A 23,106-nucleotide genomic window follows, 5' to 3' on the forward strand; every position below is an offset into this window, starting at 1 on the left:
CTCCAAGGTGGAATATGAGTTGTTGTTCCTCCAACCTGTGTCTGGCCTCAACGTGGCAGTAGAGGAGGCCATGGATAGACATGTCAGTATAGGAGTGGGTGGCCACTGGGAGGTCCTGGCTGTTGCGGCGGACGGAGCGAAGGTGCTCGACGAAGCGGTCACCCGATCTGTGTCGGGTCTCACCGATGTAGAGGAGGCCGCACCGGGAGGACTGGATGCAATAAATGACACCCTCAGACTTGCAGGTGAAGCGCTGCCTTACCTGGAAGGATTGTTTGGGGCCCTGAATGGTGGTGAGGGAGGAGGTTAATCTAGTGTTGTGTTGATTCTTTTTGACGTTGTTATCTACTCAGAATTTGCTTTCAAAGCCTTTTTGCTGAGCTCACATTATTTGTGTATAAAATTGGTGTTCTTCAGTAATGCTTAGCTTGAAATTTCAATAAGGGCCAGGTACCCCAGGTTCATAAAATGAAAAAGCAGAGGCGTAAATCTCGGTGAAAAATGAGAGAGATTAGTTTAAATATAGTCCTGGAAATATTATACATTATTTAATCTTTGCTCTGTAATAGAAGAAATACTCCATTTTAATTCACCTGTATTAAAAGAGAAATGTAAAAGATAAATGTACATAAGAACTATTGTTCCTTGAGCTTTTAATGACATTTTAATCAAGGTACATCATTATATTCATACTGCTCTCCAGGACTTGGACTAGACCAAGCCCTGAATGTTAAGTGAAATTCAACAGCACAGAACTCTCTAATATTTGGCGCTGAAATGAAAGTTTTGTGTGAAGTTTATTTGTATTACAGTATAGGAAAATGGAATTTCAGGTACAGTTTAACCATGATCCATTTGGATGCATGACAAACAGTGGGCTGAGAAACCTATTCATGTTCCTAAGGTTCCTGATTTTCTTGTTGTATGTTTATTGAGGATTGCTTGATAGGGTCTTTGGGGAAACAAAACAGAATTGTTTCACTCCCTAGTACTGGCCTCTTTCATCTAATCAGCAGTACTCTCCTCCAATGCGTGCAACTTTCTCTTTTTATCAACCTCTTAACATAAACACTCTAGCTGTATTTCAGGTTGATATTCCTGCGAATAATAAGAAAAATCCTTGTACCAATAAAATTTGCAGACATGATGCATCTTTCTGCAAGGGCTTTATTGAAAGATAAAGAATAATTGAGGGATATTCTATTATGTGTGAAATATGTTTCCTGGTTCCTTTTAGGCAAGAGGAGCAGCAACCAAAACCCTTTCCCCTACACCCATGCTTGAAGAGCTTGAAGGATGAGGACCAATTCCTGCGAACGTGCTCGCGGGTCCTAGTGCTCTGCCTCTTAACATCAAAAGATGTCTCCTCTCGCAGCCTGCAGATTGTCCTTGCTGAAATATTAGCCATGAAAGGTAAGTGTGTGTCCTTTTGGAATTGGGGCTACATACACGGACAAACCATTAACACTATGCTTCAAGCTTCTGTGACCATGTCTCATTTCACAATCTTTCCTGGTTTGAACCGAAAACCTGGCACTTACTAACAAATCTCTTCCGTCTAAAGTGATGGCTTCATTTTTAATAAGCAATTAAAACGTGGAGGAGGAAAAAAAACTTAAAATATAAAATCCTTGAGGGTAATCTGCAGTCAAGTTTTAGTTTAGTGAAATTTTAAGGGAATTCCTAGCTTTGTATGAAAATAAATAGACAAGCAAACTACCCTGCCTTGTTCAGCTGTTTATGGGAGCTCATTGGAATTGGGAAGTAATTATTTTGAGGAGTATATTCAGAATCAATGTGTCCTTCGTGTAACATTTCATTTACTTAGCTTTATAAATACCTATTTGCATTATGTAATGGAAAATGGGGGAAATAAATAAGGAAGCTTACTTTAGTTGAGGCTTGCTGCAACCCCAGTGATTTGTAGGTGGCAGGAGCCCTTCCTATTCTGATCCCATTGCTCTTTTGAATGACTATTATAGCTCTGTTTTGAGCACTTTGTTAAAATGTAGACAAGTTAGTATATGATGCCATGGAGTCATGTTTCTTTTGTCCAGCTTGGTCAAGGTACTATTACATTTTATTCAAGAATGGATGATCTTTAATCAATCTTCATTTGGCTCAGTGCTTCATTCCATATCGGTGGAATTTGCTTTGTGTATTAGTGGGTCTTAGCACCTGGAATGCTAAATTACTTTAAATGTTGCTTTTCATTTTTATTCACTGCTCCCTAGCTACACTGAAGATGGAAGTAGTTGTGTAATGTCTCCATTTTTTTTCAAACAGTGTGAAGAGTTTTACAATTAGACATTTTTTTTTACTGTTAATCTTATTAGGCCTATATTAGACAAAGCTCTGGATAGCTACACAGCATGTTTTTGCATTAACATGCTATAGTTGTGTTTCAGTAGCAACACTTGAGGCCCTTAAATGCTTATGAGAGACAGAATATTAGTGGTGTTATTCAATTTAAAATAGATAACTTTATGATTCAAATAACCTTGCTTCTCAGCCTCTGATTCAGGCTCTGTTATGTTCATTCCTGCTAATGAATGTTTTGATTTCTGTTCTTCTGCTTCCAATATATTCTGGAGCTGTGAGCTGCTCTGGCAGAATTTGAGTGCACACCACATATAAACTCTATTTGAATGAGGTTCTCTGCCACAAAGGGTATTTCAGAGCTGAATTCATCTAGGAAAAATGAGTAAGCTGCTTAGCCAATCAGACAATGTTTTGAATGGCTTGTTATCATTCTCCATTATTGTTCAAGTCCATAACGAGCTTACTTATCATATAAAAACGTTGACTTGAAGGCTTTGATCTGGGAGGGCTGTACAAAAAATCCCCTTTGAAACACTTACCTTGCAATAGATTTGTATTTGTGCCCTGGTTAATCAGGTATGTCATGGAAGTCTGAATCAGCCACCACACCAGCTATGGCAGGCCTTGCCCCTCCCATTTTCCCTACTGAGACCACTCCAGGACCTACTTGCATTCCTCAGACAGTCTGCCGGCACTGTCCAATGGGTGAAGCACATGTCAGCAAGATGAAAGTGGGTAGGATCTCCTGTTCTGCTTGACCATCATTGCACTGGTGCACTGTACCACTTTTCCATTCAACTGCCAAATGGGGATATTCAGACTGATGTTCTTTCTTTCATTTCAGTTACTCTACATAAGTATAATTGAAATACCCAAAACTCTTCAGTGCTAATCCTTGGGTGGTGGGGGGGGGGGGGGGGGGGGGGGGGTGGGGAAGGGGGAGAGGGGCAAAAACATCAAAAGATAGAAAGTGGAAATAAAACAGAAGTTTCTGGAGACACTCGGCAGGTCATAGAGCATGGAGCAATACAGCACAGATACAGTCCCTTCAGCCCAACCAGTCCATGCCGACCATGCTGTTCACCCAGTTAGTCCCAATTTCCTGTATTCGGCTCATATATCTCTAAGCCCCGCCCTTCCATGTATCTATCCAATTGCTGCTTAAATGATACCATTGTACCTGCCTCAACCACTTCTTCTGGCAGCTCATTCCATTATATTCATCACCCACTGCATGAAAAAGTTGCCCCTCAGGCCCCTTTTAAATCTCTTCCCTCTCACCCTAAACTTATGCTCCCTAGTTTGGACTCCCCCCCCCCCCCCCCCCCCCCCATACCCTGGGGAAAAGACTGTTACCATCCACTTTATCTATGCCCCTCATAATTTTAAGCACCTATAAGGTCACTGTTCATTCTCCTACATTCCAAGGAATAAAGACCTGGTCTGGATCTATCCTCTTCCTATAACTCAGGCCCTCTAGTCCTGGCAATATCCTCATAAATTTACTCTGTGCCCTTTCCAGTTTAACAATGTCTTTCCTATAATATTGGTATTGGTTTATTATTGTCACTTGTACTGAGGTACAGTGAAAAACTTGTCTTGCAAACCAATTGTACAGGTCAATTCATTACACAGTGCAGTTATGTTGGGTTAGTACAGAGTGCATTGATGTAGTACAGGCAAAAACAATAACAGTACAGAGTAAAGTGTCACAGCTACAGAGAAAGTGCAGTGCAGTAAGGTGCAAGGTCACAACAAGGTAGATTGTGAAGTCATAGTCCACCTCATTGTATAAGGGAACCGTTCAATAGTCTTATCACAGTGGGGTAGAAGCTGTCCTTAAGTCTGGTGGTACATGCCCTCAGGCTCTTGTATCTTCTACCCGATGGACGAGAGAAGAGAGAATGTCCCTGGTGGGTGGGGTCTTTGATTATGCTGGCTGCTTCACCAAGACAATGAGGGGTAAAGACAAGAGTCCAAGGAGGGGAGGCTGGTGTCCGTGATGCGCAGGGCTGTGTCCACAACTCTCTGCAGTTTCTTGCGGTCCTGGGCAGAGCAGTTGCTGTACCAAGCCATGATGCATCCAGATAGGATGCTTTCTATGGTGCATCGATAAAAGTTGGTGAGAGTCAAAGGGGACAATAGGGTGACCAAAACTGTACACAGTACTCCACGTGTGTGTACAATGAGACGTAATGTCCCAACTGCTATATTCAGTGCCCTGATTGATGAAAGCCAGCGTGCTAAGTGCCCTTTTCACCATCCTGTCTACCTGTGACACCACTTTCAACAAACTATGCACGTGTACTCCTAGGTCCCTCTGCTCCATTACACTCCCTAGTGCCCTATCATTCATAGTATAAGTCCTATGCTGGTTTGACCATCCAAAATGCATGACCCCACACTTAACTGTATTGAAATCCATTTGCCACTTCTCAGCCCACTTCCCCAGCTGATCAAGATCTCCTTGATCAAGGTTGGGAAGCATTCATGGAAAGGAATGGAAAGAGAATGGAATGGATTTCTGCAAGAGGAAGAGTGGAAGGAAGTATAGTTGAAATAATTGTGGAAGTCTGTAGGTTTGTAATTGATATTTGTCACTAACCTATCCCCTGAGGTGGAGAAAGAGAGATCTGGGTAGGGAAAGGAAGATTTGGAGATGGATCACATGAAGGTGGGAGCAGGATGGAAAATGGCAGCAAAAGTAATGAGTTCTGTATGAGTGCAGGAAGCAGAACCAATCCACTCATCAATGTACCAGAAAAAGCACTGGGGAAGATGGCCCTTAGAGGACTGAAACACAGTCTATTCCACACATCCCACAATAAGACAGATGTAGCTTGAGCTCATGTGACTTCACATGGCTACATCTTTGATCTGAAGAAAATGAGTGGAATTGAGGGAGAAGTTGTTCAATGTGAGAATGAGTTCTGTCAGGAGAATGTGCTGGTGGAGGGGAACTGGTTGAACTGTTCAAGCAAAAAAGCAGAGGGCTTTATAGTGTGGGATGGAGTTGTAGAGGGATTGTTTACCCATGGTAAAACTAAAGCAGTTGGGACCAGGGAAATGGGATCTGTTAAAGTGTCAGAGGGCATCAGAAAGTCACAGATGTAAGTGGGAAGGAACTGGATCAGAGGAGAAAAGATGGAGAAAGGTAGGAAGAAGTAAGTTTGGTGGTGCATGAGCAGGCTGAAACAATGGGTCTGCCTGGACAGTCCTGCTTGTGGATTTTGGGCAGGGGGTAAAAGCAAGTCGTGCAGTGCTGGGAGACTACAAGGCTGGACTGGGAGTGTTCCGTTCAGAGGGAGCTATAAGAATGTGTCTGGGACCTGACATTTGGCCTCTGTGGGATAGAGATCAGTTTCTCAGACTACAACAGCACAACCTTGGTCGACAGTTTTGAAGTATTGGTTCGTAGTGAGAGGAGTGCTGCAAATTCAGAAAGGGGTGAAGGGGAGTGAAAAAAATTAAGGGGGGGCGTGTCCCATCAGAAATTAACAATGAATAGATCTGAAGAGCGTAAGAGGCCAGAGAGAGAGGTCTTGATGGACTGGGAATTCTGGAGACGGGAGAAAGTCAACAGTCTAGGGTGAAAACTCCTGCCCAAAGGAATGGATGTGGAGAATGAGGCAATGGAAGAAGAGTTCAAACTCATGTCGAGCTTGGAATTCATTAAGGTGGGGACTAGGGAGAATGAAGGTGAGGCCTTTGCTGAGGACTGATCATTTGGGATTAGAGAGAAGATCTGAAGGAATGGTGAAAGCACGGCAGGGGGTGATACTGGATGGAGAGATACAGTCAGTGGAAAGTGAAGGGAGAAATGGGCAGGAGGGATCACTGGAATTATAGTTGTTGGAGTTTGCAATACTTGATGTTTGAAAGGAAGGAAAAAAGTTGCCTGATGCAGCACCAAATGAGGTGAAGAATAAGTGGCAGACCACTTTGAGACAGAGTAGGTCAACATTGTTGCAGAGGGAGGTCAAGAGCATGCACATGCCAATATGTGGAATTAAGTGTGGATCTCAGGATGTGATGAGAACAGTGCTCGAGAAATGCTGAAGAGCATGAACGTACCTGTGATCCTGGATTAGCTCTAATCCTTACTTACTGTAAGGATGTTGAGGATTTGACCTGATTTACTTTGTTCTTCTGTGTCATAGCAACACAATTGTTAATTGAATCATAAAAGTTTATCAATAAAATGCACTTTTAAGATTATGAATGACAATGCTCTGTCAACAGTTTAGTGAGCTCGACTGGGCACAGTGTTCAGACTGATTACCTGCTGTCAGTGTCTTCTTGCGTGCACCTGGCCCAGATGTGGAGGACCAGACTCGTTGGCTGTCTACACCCTTGTAAAGGGTGGCAATGTGAAGTTCAGGCCCTGCCCTCAGAATACCCTGATGGGCTTTCGCTTTTGTCAAAGCCTATAATTGCTTGAATAGTTTTTAAAATGGAGAGGAGGAGGATGAGAGGTGACTTGATAGAGGTGTACAAGATGATAAGAGGCATAGATCGAGTGGACAGTCAGAGACTTTTCCCCAGGGTGACAATGGCTAACACGAGGGGACATAACTTTAAGGTGATTTGGAGGAAGGTATAAGGGGGATGTCAGGGGTAAGTTTTTTTTACACAGTGGTGGGTGCATGGAATGCACTGCTGGCAGAGGTTGTGGGGGCAGATACATTAGGGACATTTAACAGACTCTTAGATAGACACATGAATGATAGAGAAATGGAGGGCCATGTGGGAGGGAAGGGTTAGATAGATCTTAGAGCAGGATAAAATGTCGGCACAACATTGTGGGGCGAAGGGCCTGTACTGTGCAGTAGTGTTCTATGTTAAAGCTTCTACCATTCAGACATTCACATTGATGGAAATTAGTAGAAATTAAGTAACTTAATACATTTAATTAAAATTGATTAAAATGCTTATTTTAAAGAAAAGATCTTGCCTTTTGCTTTGCAATCCATGGGTTGATTATCCCCATTGAAGTGAATAAGGTCTCTGATCCTTTGCCATGTCTGACCTGATTGTTGATTCTATAGGATAAGACTGGAGAATGCCAGCAAGACTGAGCATTACCATTGTACTGCACATGGAGTCCAGGAGTCTAACAATGATAGTGGATTTGCAGCATGTCTGCTTAAATCTGGGACTTCCTCCAATTGGAATGGTTGAAGATAGCCAGGAAGATTGTCCTTTTAATAATAGGACATAATAAAACATTACAGTAGCAAAGAATGCATCTATCAATATTAACACTAGACAAAAATGTATTTTGATAAAACATGTAACCACTCTCATATGTAAGCAAAATTTCAGGCACTTTCTGGTGGCAGTGAGTGATTTAATTTTCTGCCTTCTGCTTTCTCCCCAATTCCTTCCTCAACTTTCTAAGAGCAGGTTGAATATGTCTTTTCCCCTTGTCTATTGCATGGATCAACTTAAGCAGCTGATAATCAGTTGGTACAGTTCCTTATCTCAATCTTTTGTGTTTTGAAAAGTGGAACTAACTTTATGTGCTCATCAGAATTTCTCAGTTGACAGTGGCTTACTGCATATCCTTAGGCTGTGACCCCTGGTTCTGGACTTTCCTATCATTTTAAAAACCTCTTTCCTGAATCTTGTCTGTTCAGTGCCAACTGGATTATATAAGTTTCACTGAGGTCCCTTCTCATTCTCCTAAACTCTAGTGAATGTAAGCTGCAATTGGCCCAATCTTTTTCCTTCATCCCAGGAAATGGTCTCATAAACCTTCATTGCACACTCTACAGCAAGCATATCTGTCCTTGGATAAGGAGGTCAAAACTGTCCACACTACACGAGGTATGGTCTCTCCAAGGTCCTGTATTCACCCTCTCACTATAAAGGCCAACATATAGTTTGTCACCTTAAGCATGCAGATGCAGCAGGCAGTTATTTTCATTGACTGGTGTACAACTAGATCTCGTTGCACCTCCCCTATCCTAATCTATCTCATTTCAGAGAAGCTGTCTTCCTGCTTTTGCCACCAAAGTGGATAACTTCACACATCCACATTACACTGCATCTATAATGCATATGCCCATTTAATCAACCTGTCAAAAGCATTCTGGAGCTTCTCTACATCCTCCTCACAGCTCATGTTCCACCCAACTTTGTGTCATCCACAAACCTGGAGATATCACGTTTAATTCCCTTGTCTAAATATTTAATACTTATTTTGAATAGTTGTGGTCTAACTACTGAACCCTGGGGAACCCCATCAGTCATTGCGTGCCTTTTGACACATACTGTTTCCTGTATGTGAGCCATTTCTCTATCCATTTAAGTGCATTCAATGTGCTTTAATTTTGTACATGATATCTTGCATGGGACCTTGTTGAAAGCCTTCTGAAAGTCCAAATATCCACATCTACTGCTTCTCCTCCATCCCCTTGCTAGTTACATCCCCCCAAAAATTCTTGGATCTATGCTGACTTTGACATGTCCTGTTACTCTTTTCCAAATGCTCTTCTATTACATGTTTAGTAATGGGTTCCATCATCTACCACCACCCCCCCCCCAACACCACCCCCGCCCCCCACCCATCAGTTTTGCTCCACACAGTGCATGGAGGAACTCTGCAGTCAATGTGTGTTTTGTTTCTTGCTGTATGCCCAGAAATAATAGAATGATTGTAAATCATTAGTTACAAATTGCTTTGATATTTTCAACCTGGAAAAAAACTGAAAAATGTAAATGAAAAATGAAAATGGCTTTGATTAAATGCCTATGATAAATGTAAAGATGTAATAAATCTCAAAGCCGATAGAGCACAGGCATATACAGTACTTTAAGTTGCAGGTAGAACTGTCATTTTTTTTGTATTTGGGGGGGGAGAAACACTAGAGAAGTACAAAGGAAGAAGACTAATGTGGACACATTCCCCCTTTCCACTCTTTTCCCTTGCTTCCCCTCCCCCTCAAAGCCCAGCAGCCAGTTTTTGCGTTTGAGTTATTTGGTTCAGGTTTCAGGAACAAGTTCATATTCATTATAAAATAAAAAATACTGAAAGCTGAATATTTTAAAAAGTTAACAAATGCAGGACCACTTTATCATTTAAAAATGCATTCTTATTATTTGGGAATATATTTTTCCTTAAGTTTCTCCTCCAACATATTGGTATATCAGCATTTAACCAGCACTTTACAGAGACAGCATTTTGCAACTTCTCAAAATTTCCTTTAAATATTCTCTGATATATTTGAATGGAAACTTAGTAAAATTTGATTAATACAGAAGAAAATGGGTTAATTTCCAAACAATAAGCATTTTAAGTTAATGTCAATGTAACTTTGAATAAGCTAATTTTAAAACTTCTATGTACTTTGGTGAAATAAAAACAAAGTGCTGGAAATACTCAGCAGGCCAAGCAGCATCTGTGAAAAGAGTAATAGAATTATGTTTCAAGTCGAAAAACCTTCATCAGAACCTGCAAAGAAGTTGGAAGGGGAATGGATAGGTCAAAGAAATTTCTCTCAGCTCAGGGCTGCCAGTTGAATCCAATATTTATGGACCCAATTGGCTAACAGATTAGTAAAACCCTAACCTTGCTGTAGTTGGAGGAGAAGGGCTGAGACCAGAGGTGTGGCAATGGATGAGTTGCGGTCAAGGACTCTGGTCAACTACGGTGAAGGGGAAGCTACTATTAAAGAAAAAGGAAGACATCTCGGGTATCTGTGTTGAAAATCTCATCAGATCAGACTGAGAAAATAGATGAAGCAGGGTGGGAGGAAATAGCTGTAGGAGTCTGTGGGATTGTGATGATATTGGTGGCTAACCTATCCCCTGAGATGGAGATGGAAAAATCTCTGAGAAGCCTCTGATGTCTCCAAGAACAGAGTGTCCATTGTCTTTGCTTTCCATCCCACCAGCCTTCCTATTTAACAGATCATCCTTTGAAAATCCTGCAACTTGCAATGATATTTCACATCCAAGCACATCTTCCCTTCCCCTCCCCTCTCAACATTCAGAAGGAACCATTCCTGAAGTGACTCCCTGGTCTGCTCTTACATCTCCACCAACCCATTGCCTTCTCACAGCACTTTCCCATTGCAATACCTGTCCTTTTACCTCTTCCCTTTCCACCAGGGACCCAAACTTTCCTTCCAGATGAAGCAGTATCCTCTCATTTTAATTCTTCATCCCATTCCAACTTTGACCTATCAGTCTATGGCCTCATGCAATATTCTAAAGAGTCCCATCTTTCTTTTGGACATGTTGCAGCCTTTGAGTCTCAATACCAAATTCAACAATGCCAACTATCTCACCTTTTCTGTTTGTGTCAGAACTGGACACTTCTGCTGCAAGGTTTATCTATCTGTAATTTTTCTTTCTCCACACAAGCTGCTTAATGTTCTGGGCATTTTCAGCATTCTCTTTTTGGCTTCAAGTCTCAGCAACATCTCTGACCTACATTTTGCTTCTTTGCATGTACTTTTGATTATTTTCTCTCTCTAACTGCATTCATTAAAATTTGTTAACCAGCTCCATAAACATTTGTAATCACCTTGGCAACCCTGGTGTCACTCAATCAAAGATATTTCTTTTGTCCTCTCCGCCCTCCCCCAACACTCTTTGTAACTTAAAGATCGCTTGTTTCCTCACTATCTCACTTTTTAATGAAGGGTCTTCAACTTGAAACGTTAACTTGTTTCTCTTCCCAAATACAGCTTGGTCTGCTGAGTGTTCTTCTACTTTTATTTAAATTTCTGGCATCTGCAACTCTTTTGATTGTTTTACTTTAATGAAATTGGGATGGCAAAAATAGTCTATTGGTTAATTAAACAATGTAAAATTAATCCAACATTTTCAAAGCTTGCCTGTCATGGTTTTTGCACCCAAAAGGCTCAGTTCAAAGCTGCTTTCCAGAATTGTAAACAAGTACAAATCATGGAAGCTCCCATTGGTGTTTTTTCCCCTGAGTGGGTGTTCAGTTTTGTCATTAGGCCTTGCTTCCAATATGCTTTTTTGTAAATTAATGCAAAAAATCATGAAAGCTCAATTGGCATCAAATGAACTTTCTACTTGCACCAATATTGAGCAAACTCCACTAAAAGAACAGCACATTTAAGAGGAAGCTTCAGGCTACAGGCTGTAGACTCTGACCCTTTGTCTTTGTCAAGTTCAAATAAAAATATTAGGTGCTGGAAATACTCACCAGGTAAGGCAGCATCTGTGGAATGAAAAACAATCAACATTTCAAGTCTAAGACCCTTTGCCCCAATTCAGACCTGAAACGTTAACTGATGCTGCCTGACCTGCTGAGTTTTATCAGCATTTAATGTTTTTATTTCAAATTTCCAGCATCTGCCATTTCTTGATTCTTCACTTCACGTCAAATTCAAGTCTTTCTAGGAGGGGATTTCTTTTTAAATTAAATTTTTAAAAAAAATTTTATTTACAGCGTGGTAACAGACCGTTCCGACCCAATGAGTCTGCGCTGTCCATTTTAAACCCAAATTAACCTACCTGTACGTCTTTGCAATGTGGGAGGAAACCGGAGCACTCGGAGGAAACCCACGCAGACACGGGAGAACATACAAACTCCTTACAGACGGCGACAGGAATTGAACCCCGATCGGTGGTGCTGTAATAGCATCGCACTAACTGCTACGCTACCGTGCCACCATGTTCTTTAGTCTTAGTTGATAAAGGCGAATTTGTTGTATTATCAAAGTAAAACTTGATAATAACTGCATTTAGAGCTGTCCATTCTAAACTTGTGTCTGTGTCTTGTTCACAGTACTAAAACCAATGGTAGAACTGCTAAGTGACCCTGACTACATTAATCGAATGCTGCTAACCCAGATGGAACGCAGGGAGCAAGTGAACGAGCATCACAAGAAGGCCTACACTTACGCCCCTTCCTATGAGGAGTTCATCAAACTTATCAATGGCAGCTGTGATGTGGAATTTTTAAAGCAGCTGAGGTAATAATAACCCTTCCATGTTTGCAATAGCCTTGTTTTCTTTGGTTGTAATTAGTGTCACTTTGTGACTATTAGTTTGACCAAGGCTTTAAATTCCTTCTTGGCTCAGCATCTGTTTTCTTGTTTATACTTTTGAGCAGTGCAAAGGATACTATACAAACACAAATAGATATTGAATGTGGAGTTCCATAGATGTCAAATTTCCATTTATTTAATAATATCAGTGCAATCTGTGTGAAATTGGCCGAACAAGCAAATGTGGAGAGAATTAAAACATAAATGGCTTTGGTGTGGCTCGCTTAAGGTTATAATTACTGTGAACGTCAGCACCGGTTCAAGATCTGAGTTGCCCGAATAAGGCTTACCCTAAAACTAGTGTGGCTCCAGATCAATTCCGCTAATGGTTCTGGTTTAGGTGAATTTTTGAATTGGTTCATTTTCTTTGGTCTTTTTCTTGAGCAGTCCCTTGGGATTGTGGATGACTTGCATCCACTCTGGCTTTGTGGGTTCTGAGGTAATTGATAAAGCCAGTGTGGGAACCAAAGACTTTTCTGCAAGTGGGGCAGGAAGTGCCTGACAGGGCAGAATGGTGGTAGTTTGTGAGGTGGTGTGTTCCTTCAGCTGTTTATACAGGGCCTCTGTATGCTCCCAATGCATGAAGCAGGAGTTCTTTATGCCATCCTGAATGCTCCATTCATATGACAGAGATTCTCAAGAGTCAGTGGGGATGTTTGCATTTTTTCAAGAAGGCTTTGAACACATCCTCAAATCTTGGGTGCATGGGGACTAGCAGCTACATTTTACGTTTTTTTTAAACACATCAGAAAATATTTAATTAATTGAATTTTGATTTGAAATTGAATTACTTCAGGTGGGGGACTGAACTCATTAAAATGCTTGCATTTTATAGTAAACCTATTTTCAGCTGTATTTCTAAAATTGCACATGTTTCCATGCTTAAATACACCTATGAGTATTTAATGTTCAGGCAGAAATGATAACAATTGGGTTCTATTACTTTGGCTGCATGGGATACTTAGCATTTGCTAAGTTTCAGTGAAACTTGAACTCTGGCATAGCCAGCTCACTTGCAAGCAGTTAGGACACAATTTTCTGATTTTCATTGTCATATAACATGAAAACTGACCCTTTGGCCCACCCAATCCATGCTGGATATCAAGCACCCATTTATACTAATCCCACTTCATTCTTCCCATATTTTCAGCAACTCCCCTCCAGATTCCATTACTCGCCTACACAACTGGGGCAAGTTACAATGGCCAACTAACCTTCCAACCTACCAGTCTTTGGGATGTGAGAGGAAACCAGAGCACCCAGGGGGTCACAGAGAGAGGGTGCAAATTCCACAGAGACAGACTGGAAGTCAGGATTGAACCTGGTCCATTGGTTCTGTGAGGTAGCAGCTGTACTAACTGCCCCACTCTGCCTCACTTAAGGCAATTGTACCTTAAGACAAAACTCTGCTTTGCGGTTCTCCTATTTGTGAAAGCTGAATCCAGATGTGAAACTGGCCTGTGTGCACAGACTGCTGAACTGCACACTGCATATGGTTTAGATCTGAGTATGGTGTCTGAAATCTAAAGTGTTTGTGACAACGATGTCTGGAGTGCAAATTTGAAAAGAAACTGAATTAATTTTGCAGATGGTACAAAAATTAGCCATGTGAATGAGAGTGAGATAGAAAATTTTAGGCTGTTGAAAGGTATCCACAAACTAGATAGTTGGACAAAAAGGTGAAAAAAAGAACTTAGCCTTGTTCTATAAACATAAGGACATAAAAAGTAGTAGCAGGAGTAGACCATACAACCTCTTATGTCTGCTTTTCCATTAAATAAGCTCGTAGCTGATATTTGACTTTAATGCCATTCTCCTGCACCAACCCCTTATCCTTGATTTCCTTAACATCCAACAATCTCTCAGTTTCTGTCTTGAACATACTTGATGACTGAGCCTTCACAGCAGCACACAGAACTCCAAAGATCAACCATCCTTTGGATGAAGAAGTTTCTTCTCAACTCGGTACTGATGGCTGATCCCTTATTTTGAGACTTTGACCCTGGTTCTAGTTACCCCAGCCAAGTAAAACAGCAACTCCCATATCCACCTTGCTAAGTCTTGCAAAAAAAAAAGTTTCAATGAGATCATCTTTAATTCTTCTCATCTTATGGGAAAGGGCATAAGTGTCTAGAAAATCTGCCAGTCTGGCACCACCAAAGTCGTAAGGGTGGCAAACAAAAAACTGCAGATGCTGGAATCTGAAACTAAAACAGAAGTATTGGAAGAACTCAGCCAGTCAAACAGCATCTGTGGAAAGAGAGCTGATGAAGGGTCTTCAGCTTGAAATGTTAACTGGTTTCTCTTTCCATAGATGCTGCTTGACTGGCTGAGTTCTTTCTGATTTTATTTCAATATCCCGAGTGTGTTGGATTGTTGGGGTTTCATTGCACAATTCTGAGTACCACAGTACAGGAGAGATGGATAGTATTGGGTAGGGTACAGAGGAGGTTACCAGTGCTGGAGAATTTCTTTTTATGAGGAATCTCTGGCTGACCCAAGGTGGTTTTCCTTGGAGCAAAGGAAGCTGAGGATGGATTTAACTGACGTGCATAAAACTGAGGCACTCAGAAGTAAGGACCTATTTTTCTTTCCGAGACGTCGTTAACTAAAGGATGTAGAACAATACAAAATATGGTTCACCTGAAGGATACTAGGCCCTTAGAATGAGCTAGCTGAAAAGATGGTGGAGGTAAAAAGCACTTGTTACATTGCTTTTAAAGAAAATTGCATGAACCTTTGAAGTGACATAATGTGCACATTTGAAGACTGAGACTTGGACACTTATTGGATGGGCTGCCATAAAGTTCTTTGATTCTATAAAGGACTTAAAGAGCTGTTCAAATACAAATTTTTTTTTTAGTTTGAAAAATAACTACTTCCTGTGGGGCAGGGTGGAAAGGTTGGGAAAAGGAGCTGATAATTGGAAGACAAGGTTGTATTAGGTTCTCAGAGCTGAATGCTCACTTGTTTATATAAATTACTGCTCAGTTTTATTCATATTATTATGTACCCACACAGGGATATTGCTGTTAGTTTGCCAAAACTTTCCATTCTCTTCATCCTTTCACATTTATTTCTTCCCTCCTTCCAAGTGAGACATTTTATTAAAAACAGTCACTTGGTTGTAGTGGAATTCTACATTTTTATTCTGTATACAGCAAAACTGGTTTGATCGGTGAAGGCTCAATAACGTGTTACTTGGGAAGCTAGTGAAGGTGCAAATTAAAAAATATGTCTTCAGTTCTTGGTTTATTTACTGCAAACCATGAGTGACCCTGTTGGTGAGCGCTGAATTGTGAAAAACCTGTAATGACTTTGATGTCACTGAGAGATTTTTGGATTAGCTAAAGTTGTGTCTTGAATGAGAGCGTTTTGTAATCTGCTATCCACTGATTCTTTTAGCTGACGCAGCTTGTGATATCTTAGGTGATGGGCATTGACCAGAGGAAAGCTCTATGGGGTCTGTTGTAAGATCCACAATGCATGCACTTACTTTCTCTTTGTTCTGAGCCTCATCATTCTGTACCATCCATGAACAATTCCAAATTACTTTTTAAGATCTCAATATATCTTGAAGGAAACTTGCTTTCTTTTAATCAGGCAATGTTTGACTCCAGAACAAAACCACTGTGCTTGACTCTTGCTTGGACACCCAAGTGATGTAGAACGCCAAACTGCTGTCCATAGGAAGAATGTTCAAGAAAAGCCCAATTTTTTTTTAAATAAAGAAAATTTTGCAGATCCAAAAAGGGAGGTCTTTAACTGCAGAAAATATTGGAAACACTTAGCGGGTCAGACATCATCTGCGGAAAGGGAAGCAGTTAATGTTTCAGGTTGAAGACTCTTCATCAAAGCTTGGAAAGTAGAAAATAAGTGAGTTTTAAATTGCAGAGAGAATGGCGTAGGAAAAGATGGGACAATATGTATATCTCTAATACAGTGGGGCCAAGGTGAAATGCTTTCAAAGACATTTCAGAGTTTTAAGGTAGTAGAGCCGCTGCCTTACAGCTCTAGTGACCTGGGAGCAATCATGACCTCTTCTACTCTCTGTGGAGTTTGCATGTTCTCAGTGATTGTGTGGGTTTCCTCTGGGTGCTTGGATTTCCTCCACATCCTAAGGACATGCAAGTTGGTAGATTGATCAGACTGGAAGATTTCCCCAAGTGTGTAGTTTACTGGTAGAAAGTTGGGGTGGGTGGGGAAATGAAATGGGGTTAGTGTATGATTAGTGTAAATGGGTGTTTGAGGGTTGGTGTGGACATGGTGGGCCAAAAGACCTGCTTACATGCTGCACGACATTCAGTCAACCGCATTAGTGAAGTCACATATAGACCAGACCAGGTAAGGATGGCAAATTTCCTTCCTTGATAGCTGTTAGTGAACCAGATGGGTTTTATGATAATCCGGTACTGTGGTTAACATTACTAACATCTTGATTTTCACTTAAATGCCAGATTATTAACTCAATTTAAATTGCACAGGTGCCATAGTGGGATTTGAGGTCTGGTTTTCATATGACTAATCCAATCCAACAAATCCAGTAATTTAGCCACTAAATCACCACTGTGTATTTCACTTGCCTGTTTTTCTCATGTGCGAATATTTACTCTTACTTAGGATTGTGTTTTTTTTTCCTCCCCAAGTTGGGTAAAATGTGTAGAATAAAATAACCATTTTAGCTGTGACGTACAGTGAATTCAATTGCAACCAAATTTTATTCACAGGAAATTATTGAGAATTGCTGGCCTGGAGTGACCAAGATTTAATAAATTTTGGTCAAGATTATACTTGCACCCCTATGTACAAGTTATAGTTCCCTGAAAATGGCAACGTGGGTGGACCAAGTGGTGAAGAAGGCATATGGTATGCTTGTCTTCACTGGACGGGGTATTGAGTACAAGAGTTGGGACATCATGTTAGAGCTGTACAAGATGTTGGTGAGACTGCACCTGGAATATTACATGCAGTTCTGCTTGCCATACTATAGGAAGGATTAGATTAAACTTGAGAGGGTGCAGAAAAGGTTCACAAGGACAGTTTCTGGGACTGGAGGCTTGAGTAATGAGGAGAGACTGGATAGGCTGAGACTGTTTTCCCTAGCGAATGAGGTTGACGGGTGACCTCAGAGGTTTATAAAATCATGAGAGGCATAGATAAAATGGATTATCAGTACTTTTCCCAGGGCATGGGAGTCTAAAACTGGAGAGCATAAGTTTAAGGTGAGAAAAAGATTTAAAGGGAATCTGAGAGGCAACTTTTTCTGCACAGGATGGTTGGTGTATGGAACGAGCTGCCAGAGAAAGTGGTAGACGTGGGTATAGTTTACAATGTATAGAAGACATTTGGAGGATTAATGGATAGGAAAGGTTTTGAGAGAAATGAGCAAAGCACAAAAAGATTTGATCAGCTCGGGTAGGCACCTTGGTCAGCATGGATGAGTTGGCCAAAGGGTTTGATTCCATGTTCTATACCTTTTTAATAAGGGCTGTAATACCAGTATGTGTGGTGATAGTCATACAACATTCTAAATAATTATTCACTGTGTGATCAAATCCTTCTAGGGCCTCCCCCTCCCCCACCCCCACCAGTTTACCACCTGCAGTCTACAGGTCTCTCAGATCAGTATTTTCTTCCACTCTGGCTTGTTGCTTACAGTACCTTCCAGCCTAATTCCCTTTGTCAACCACTAGTGGAAAAGCATTCAACCTACCAGGCCCTGTTCACAGGAATTCCTTCCTAATTATCTCTCTTTCCTCATTTAAAAAGAAACTTAAAACCCAAGGCTGCCATGGTAGACATATTCAGCCCAAGAATGAGAAATGGGGGCACAAATTGCTTTTTTTTCCCCCACATTCACTATTTCTAGTAAGAGAAATCTTGATTCACGATGTTGCTTTCTTCAAAGCATCCCAAGAGCATCAGCCATGGTGTAGCTCTGTAATCTCGGTTGGGGGTAGAGAAGATCCTGAGTTCAAGTCCAAAGGTTTGAGCACAAAGAGTTAGTACTGCCTCAGTGAGGTGCTGTCTTCCAGATGAGATGCAAAGTCAGGGGCATTCTGTTTTTCAAGTTCAAACTAAAGGACCCCATCCTGTTATTACAAAGATGAGTAGGAGTTGGATGAGGGGCAGTGGGTTATGCAAGTGTTCTGGCTTGGTATTTATCCCTCAATGAACTTGTAAAGATAGATTATTTGTGTATTATCATATTGCTGTTAGCGGGAGCTTACCCTGCAGAAGTTGACTGTGCATATATAAGTTATGACAGTGACGAGAGTTCCAAAATACACCATTTGACTGCAAAGCTCTTTGCAAAGTTCAGACATTTGTGCATGTAAGTTATTTTAATGATAAATCCATGTTCGTATTGTGCAGATGTTTTTGGATACATTTTGGGTTCCATGATCTCCAGGATATATAGTATCTGTCAAATCTAGGATAGTAAATATTAATAATTTTAGAAAGGAAGCACTCTTTTGTTGGTCAAAGTCAGGTTTCTTGCCAAATGCACAAGTACATGTTAGCACAGGTGCAATGAAAATCTTGCAGCAGCATCAGGGTGTATCATCAGATGCATAAAGGAAGGGTAGAACTTGCACTTGTATTGCATCTTTCATAACCTCATGATCTAAACCACTGCACAGCCACTGAATATTTTAGATACAAGGTCTGGATTGTAAGGAAATGCAGCAACATATTTACACAAAGTCTCATGAGTAGCAATGAGATTAATGACTGGATAATCCGTTTTAGTCGTGTTAGTGGAGGGATAAGTAATATCTGGGCCACAAACAATGCACCTGTTCTTTCACTGATGCCATGAGATCTTATTTTTTTCATCACAGAGGGTGGATAGACCCTCATGTTAATATCTCATCGTAAAGCAACCCCCACTGACAGTGCAACAACACTCCTTCGTTACTGCATTAAATTACAAACCTACATGGAGTACTCACTTCCCATAACTAATTCTTGAATTCATAAAACACTCATAGAGGTGAGAATGCAACAACTAACAAAGACCCACTCCTAATTCTGCATGGATGGCCCATATGGTATTCAATTTTCTTCTGTTGTTTCAAATGAGTGAAAATTGACCAGTTATGTTTTTCTTCCATTATCTGCACAATTTACAACAATGTGCAGTGTCCAAGTGTTATCCTTATCCACTGAAATCATAATTAGGTTTGAAACTGGTATATGATATCTGGTGGTATCCTGCCTAGTTATCATTGACAATACAGTTATATAGATTACTATAGCAATGTATTTTACTCAGTAAGCCAGGCTTTTACCCTACTTATCTATAAAATAATGGACTGCTGAAGCTCAGGATCCAGCTGTGATAACATACTGTCAGTTAGCAAGGAAATAAGAGATTGCTAATCTTAATGCCCAGTTTTCCAATGTCAGAATGTGGTTTTCTTTTAGAACTAAGAGAAAGAGCCCTGCTTTATTGTCAGAAACGTATCTTGCTTTAGAGGGTTTTTCAAAATAAGTGGGGAATAAGCCAGGAAGGACCTTAAGAATGGACTTAGAGCTAGAAGGGGGCATGAGAAGGCCTTGGTGGGTAGGATTAGGGAAAACTCCAAGGCATTCTACTCGTATGTGAAGAACAGGAGGATGACTAGGGTGAAGGTAGGACCAATTAGGGATAGAGGAGGAAACATGTGCCTGGAGTCAGATGAGGTAGGGGAGGCCCTTAATAAATACTTTGCTTCAGTATTCACCTCTGAGAGAGACGTTTGTGAGGACAGCGTAAAACAGGCAGATAAGCTAGAACATGTTGATGTTAAGAAGGAGGATGTGCTAGAACTTTTGAAAAACATTAGGATAGATAAGTCACTGCAGCTGGACAGGATATATCCCAGGATACTACGGGAAGCAAGGGAAGAGATTTCTGAGCCCTTGGCAATGATCTTTGAGTCCTCACTGGCCACAGGAGTAGTATCAGATGATTGGAGGGTGGCAAATGTTATTCTTTTGTTCAAGAAAGGGAGTAGGGATAATTCTGGGAATTATAGACCACTGAGTCTAACTTCAGTGGTGGGCAAATTATTGGAAAAGATTCTTAGGGACAGGATTTATGAGCATTTGGAGAAGCATATCTGATTAGGGATGGTCAGCATGGCTTTGTGAGGGGCAGGTCATGCCTCAAGAGCCTGATTGAATTTTTTGAGGATGTGCCAAAACACATTGAGGGTAGAGCAGTGGATGTGGTGTATATGAACTTTAGTAAGGCGGTTGATAAGGTTCCCCATAATAGGCTCATTTCAGAATGTTGGGAGGCATGAGATCTAGGGAAACTTGGCTGTGTGGATTCAGAATTGGCTTGCCCGTAGAAGGCAGAGGGTGGTTTTAAATGGAGCATACTCTGCCTGGAGGTCGGTGACCAGTGGTGTTCCGCAGGGATCTGTTCTGGGACCCCTGCTCTTTGTGATTTTATTTTTATAAATGACTCGGTTGAGGAAGTGGAAGGGTGAGTTAGAAAGTTTGCAGATGACATGAAGGTTGGTGGTGTCGTGCATAGTGTAAAAGGTTGTCAAGGGTTTCAACAGGACAATGGTAGGATGCAAATCTGGGCTGAGAAGTGGCAAATAGAGTTCAACCTGGAAAAGTGTGAAGTGATTCACTTTGGAAGGTTGAATTTGAAGGCAGAATACAGGGTTAATGGCAGGATTCTTAGCAGTGTTAAGCAATAGAGGGATCTTGGGGTCCAAGTCCATAGATTCCCTCAAAGTTGCCACACAAGTTGATAGGGTTGTTAAGAAGGCGTATGGCATGTTGGCCTTCATTAGTCAGGGTTTTGAGTTCAAGAGCCATGAAGTAATGTTGGTTAGACCATATGTGGAATATTGCATTTAGTTATGGTTGCCTCACTATAGTAAGGATGTGAAAGCTTTAGAGAGGGTGCAGAGGAGATTTACCAGAATGCTACCTGGATTGGAGAGCATGTTTTATGAGGATAGGTTGAGCGAGCTAAGGCTTTTCTCTTTGGAGTGAAGGAGGCTGAGAGGTGACCTGATAGAGATGTGCAAGATGATTAGAGACATGGATCGAGTGGACAGTCCCTTTTTTCCCAGGGAGGAAATGGCTAACACAGAGAGTGGTGGGTGCGTGGGATGCACTGCCAGGGGTGCTGGTAGAGGCAGATACATTAGGGACATTTAAGAGACTCTTAGATAGGCACATGGATGATAGAAAAATGGATGGGTATGTGGGAAGGAATGGTTAGGTTGATCTTAGAGTAGGTTAAAAAGCCAGCACAACATCGTGGGCTGAAGGGCCTGTACTGTGCTATAATCTTCCATGTTCTAAATGATCATTAAAATTAAATGGAGCTATGTTGAAATCAGGATAAAGTCTGCAGGCATGATCACATCAATCTTTGCTGCTCGCACTCTTGCTGCCTACATTTACAAAAGTCTATGGGTTGGACCAATGAATGCAGAGCTATTTTGTAACTTGATTTGCTCTGCTGGAACTTCATTTGGAGATTCAGACCTTGTCAGATCTAGTCCGACAATACTCCTTTGTCTGTCCTTCAAGATCAAGGGTGACCTGCTCTAATTCTGTAAGCTCTGAGGTGTTTGATGAGGCCAATGAGAGAACATGGACTCTTCCACAGATTGGGTAGAAATTGCCTGTCAGGACATACGGGGTGGTACACTTCTTCTGCAGTTAATGATGGGCTTCTGTACACTCTCAGTGTATAGATTTGAGGCTCTTGCTGCCATCTCAAATGCCCTTTCCCCACTTAGTCATGGTCCAGGGATTCACAGAAGTTAGTGGAGATGTTGCATTTTTTTTCAAGCAAGTTTTTGTTTTCTTTTCCTCTGTGCGCTTGGTAATCTCTTCCTGTGACAGAACTCAGGATAGCGTGTCTGTTTCAGGAGTTAGTATCAGGCATGTGTATGACATGGCCTTCCCAGTGGAGTGGACTGAGTATAATTAGGACCTGAATACTGGGGATGTTGGTTCACTTATCCTTCCAATGAGTTCGGAGGATTTTCTGGTGAGTCCATTGCTGCTACCTTTCCATGATTCGAACCAACAAATTTTGGTTTTGGAATTGGTTTATTATTATTGTCACTTGTACTGAGGTACAGTGGAAAAATTATTGTCACTTATACCAAGGTACAGTGGAAAAACTTGTCTTACATACTGTTCATACAGATCAATTCATTAAATCAGTGCATTGAGGTAGTACAATGTAAAACAATACAGAACATAGAGTAAAGTGTCACAGCTACAGAGAAAGTGCAGTGCAGGTAGACAATAAGTTGCAAGGTCATAATGAGGTAGATTATGAGGTCAAGAAATTTTGCAACCAAGCCAACCTCGGTGAAGACTGTTGTTAGCCAAGGCTGTGGTGGTACTTTGTCTTTCTAGCTGTAATGCTGCACCTCACCTACAGCAAGCTTTATGCTGGAGAGGAACTAGTCTATAGAACTAATGGGAAACTGTTCTCCTGTGGTGCCAAGGCTCCAGAACCAAATTCCCCCAACTTCATAAACTGAGCTGCAGAATAGAAATGACACTTGTGTATGCAACACGTTCGCAGGCCAAGCTCCAAGTGATCATTGACTCGTTCATTTGCAGTATTCAAGAAGATGGGCTTTGTATTGAGCATTTGCAAGACAAAGGTTCTTCAAAAGTTAAATTATAATCTGAGAAAAAGAAAGTTTGAAGATTTAGACCTTAAATTTGGCACATAATTTATGGTGTACTGGGCAGCAGTGATCCCTGACTT

General features: G+C 41.1%; 1 protein-coding gene across 3 annotated transcripts in view; it reads left to right on the top strand.

Annotated features, from left to right (window-relative positions):
• snx25 (sorting nexin 25) overlaps window positions 1–23,106 on the top strand; it is a 208,500-nt gene that overhangs the window by 87,955 nt on the left and 97,439 nt on the right. For all 3 annotated transcript variants that reach the window (XM_052020395.1, XM_052020394.1, XM_052020393.1), the window contains 2 exons: window positions 1,238–1,413; window positions 12,092–12,278. In XM_052020395.1, the coding sequence (XP_051876355.1) occupies window positions 1,238–1,413; window positions 12,092–12,278 (363 nt within the window). The remainder of the gene's footprint in view (window positions 1–1,237; window positions 1,414–12,091; window positions 12,279–23,106) is intronic.

Source organism: Pristis pectinata, chromosome 7, assembly GCF_009764475.1.
Source record: "Pristis pectinata isolate sPriPec2 chromosome 7, sPriPec2.1.pri, whole genome shotgun sequence".
NCBI lineage: Eukaryota > Metazoa > Chordata > Chondrichthyes > Rhinopristiformes > Pristidae > Pristis > Pristis pectinata.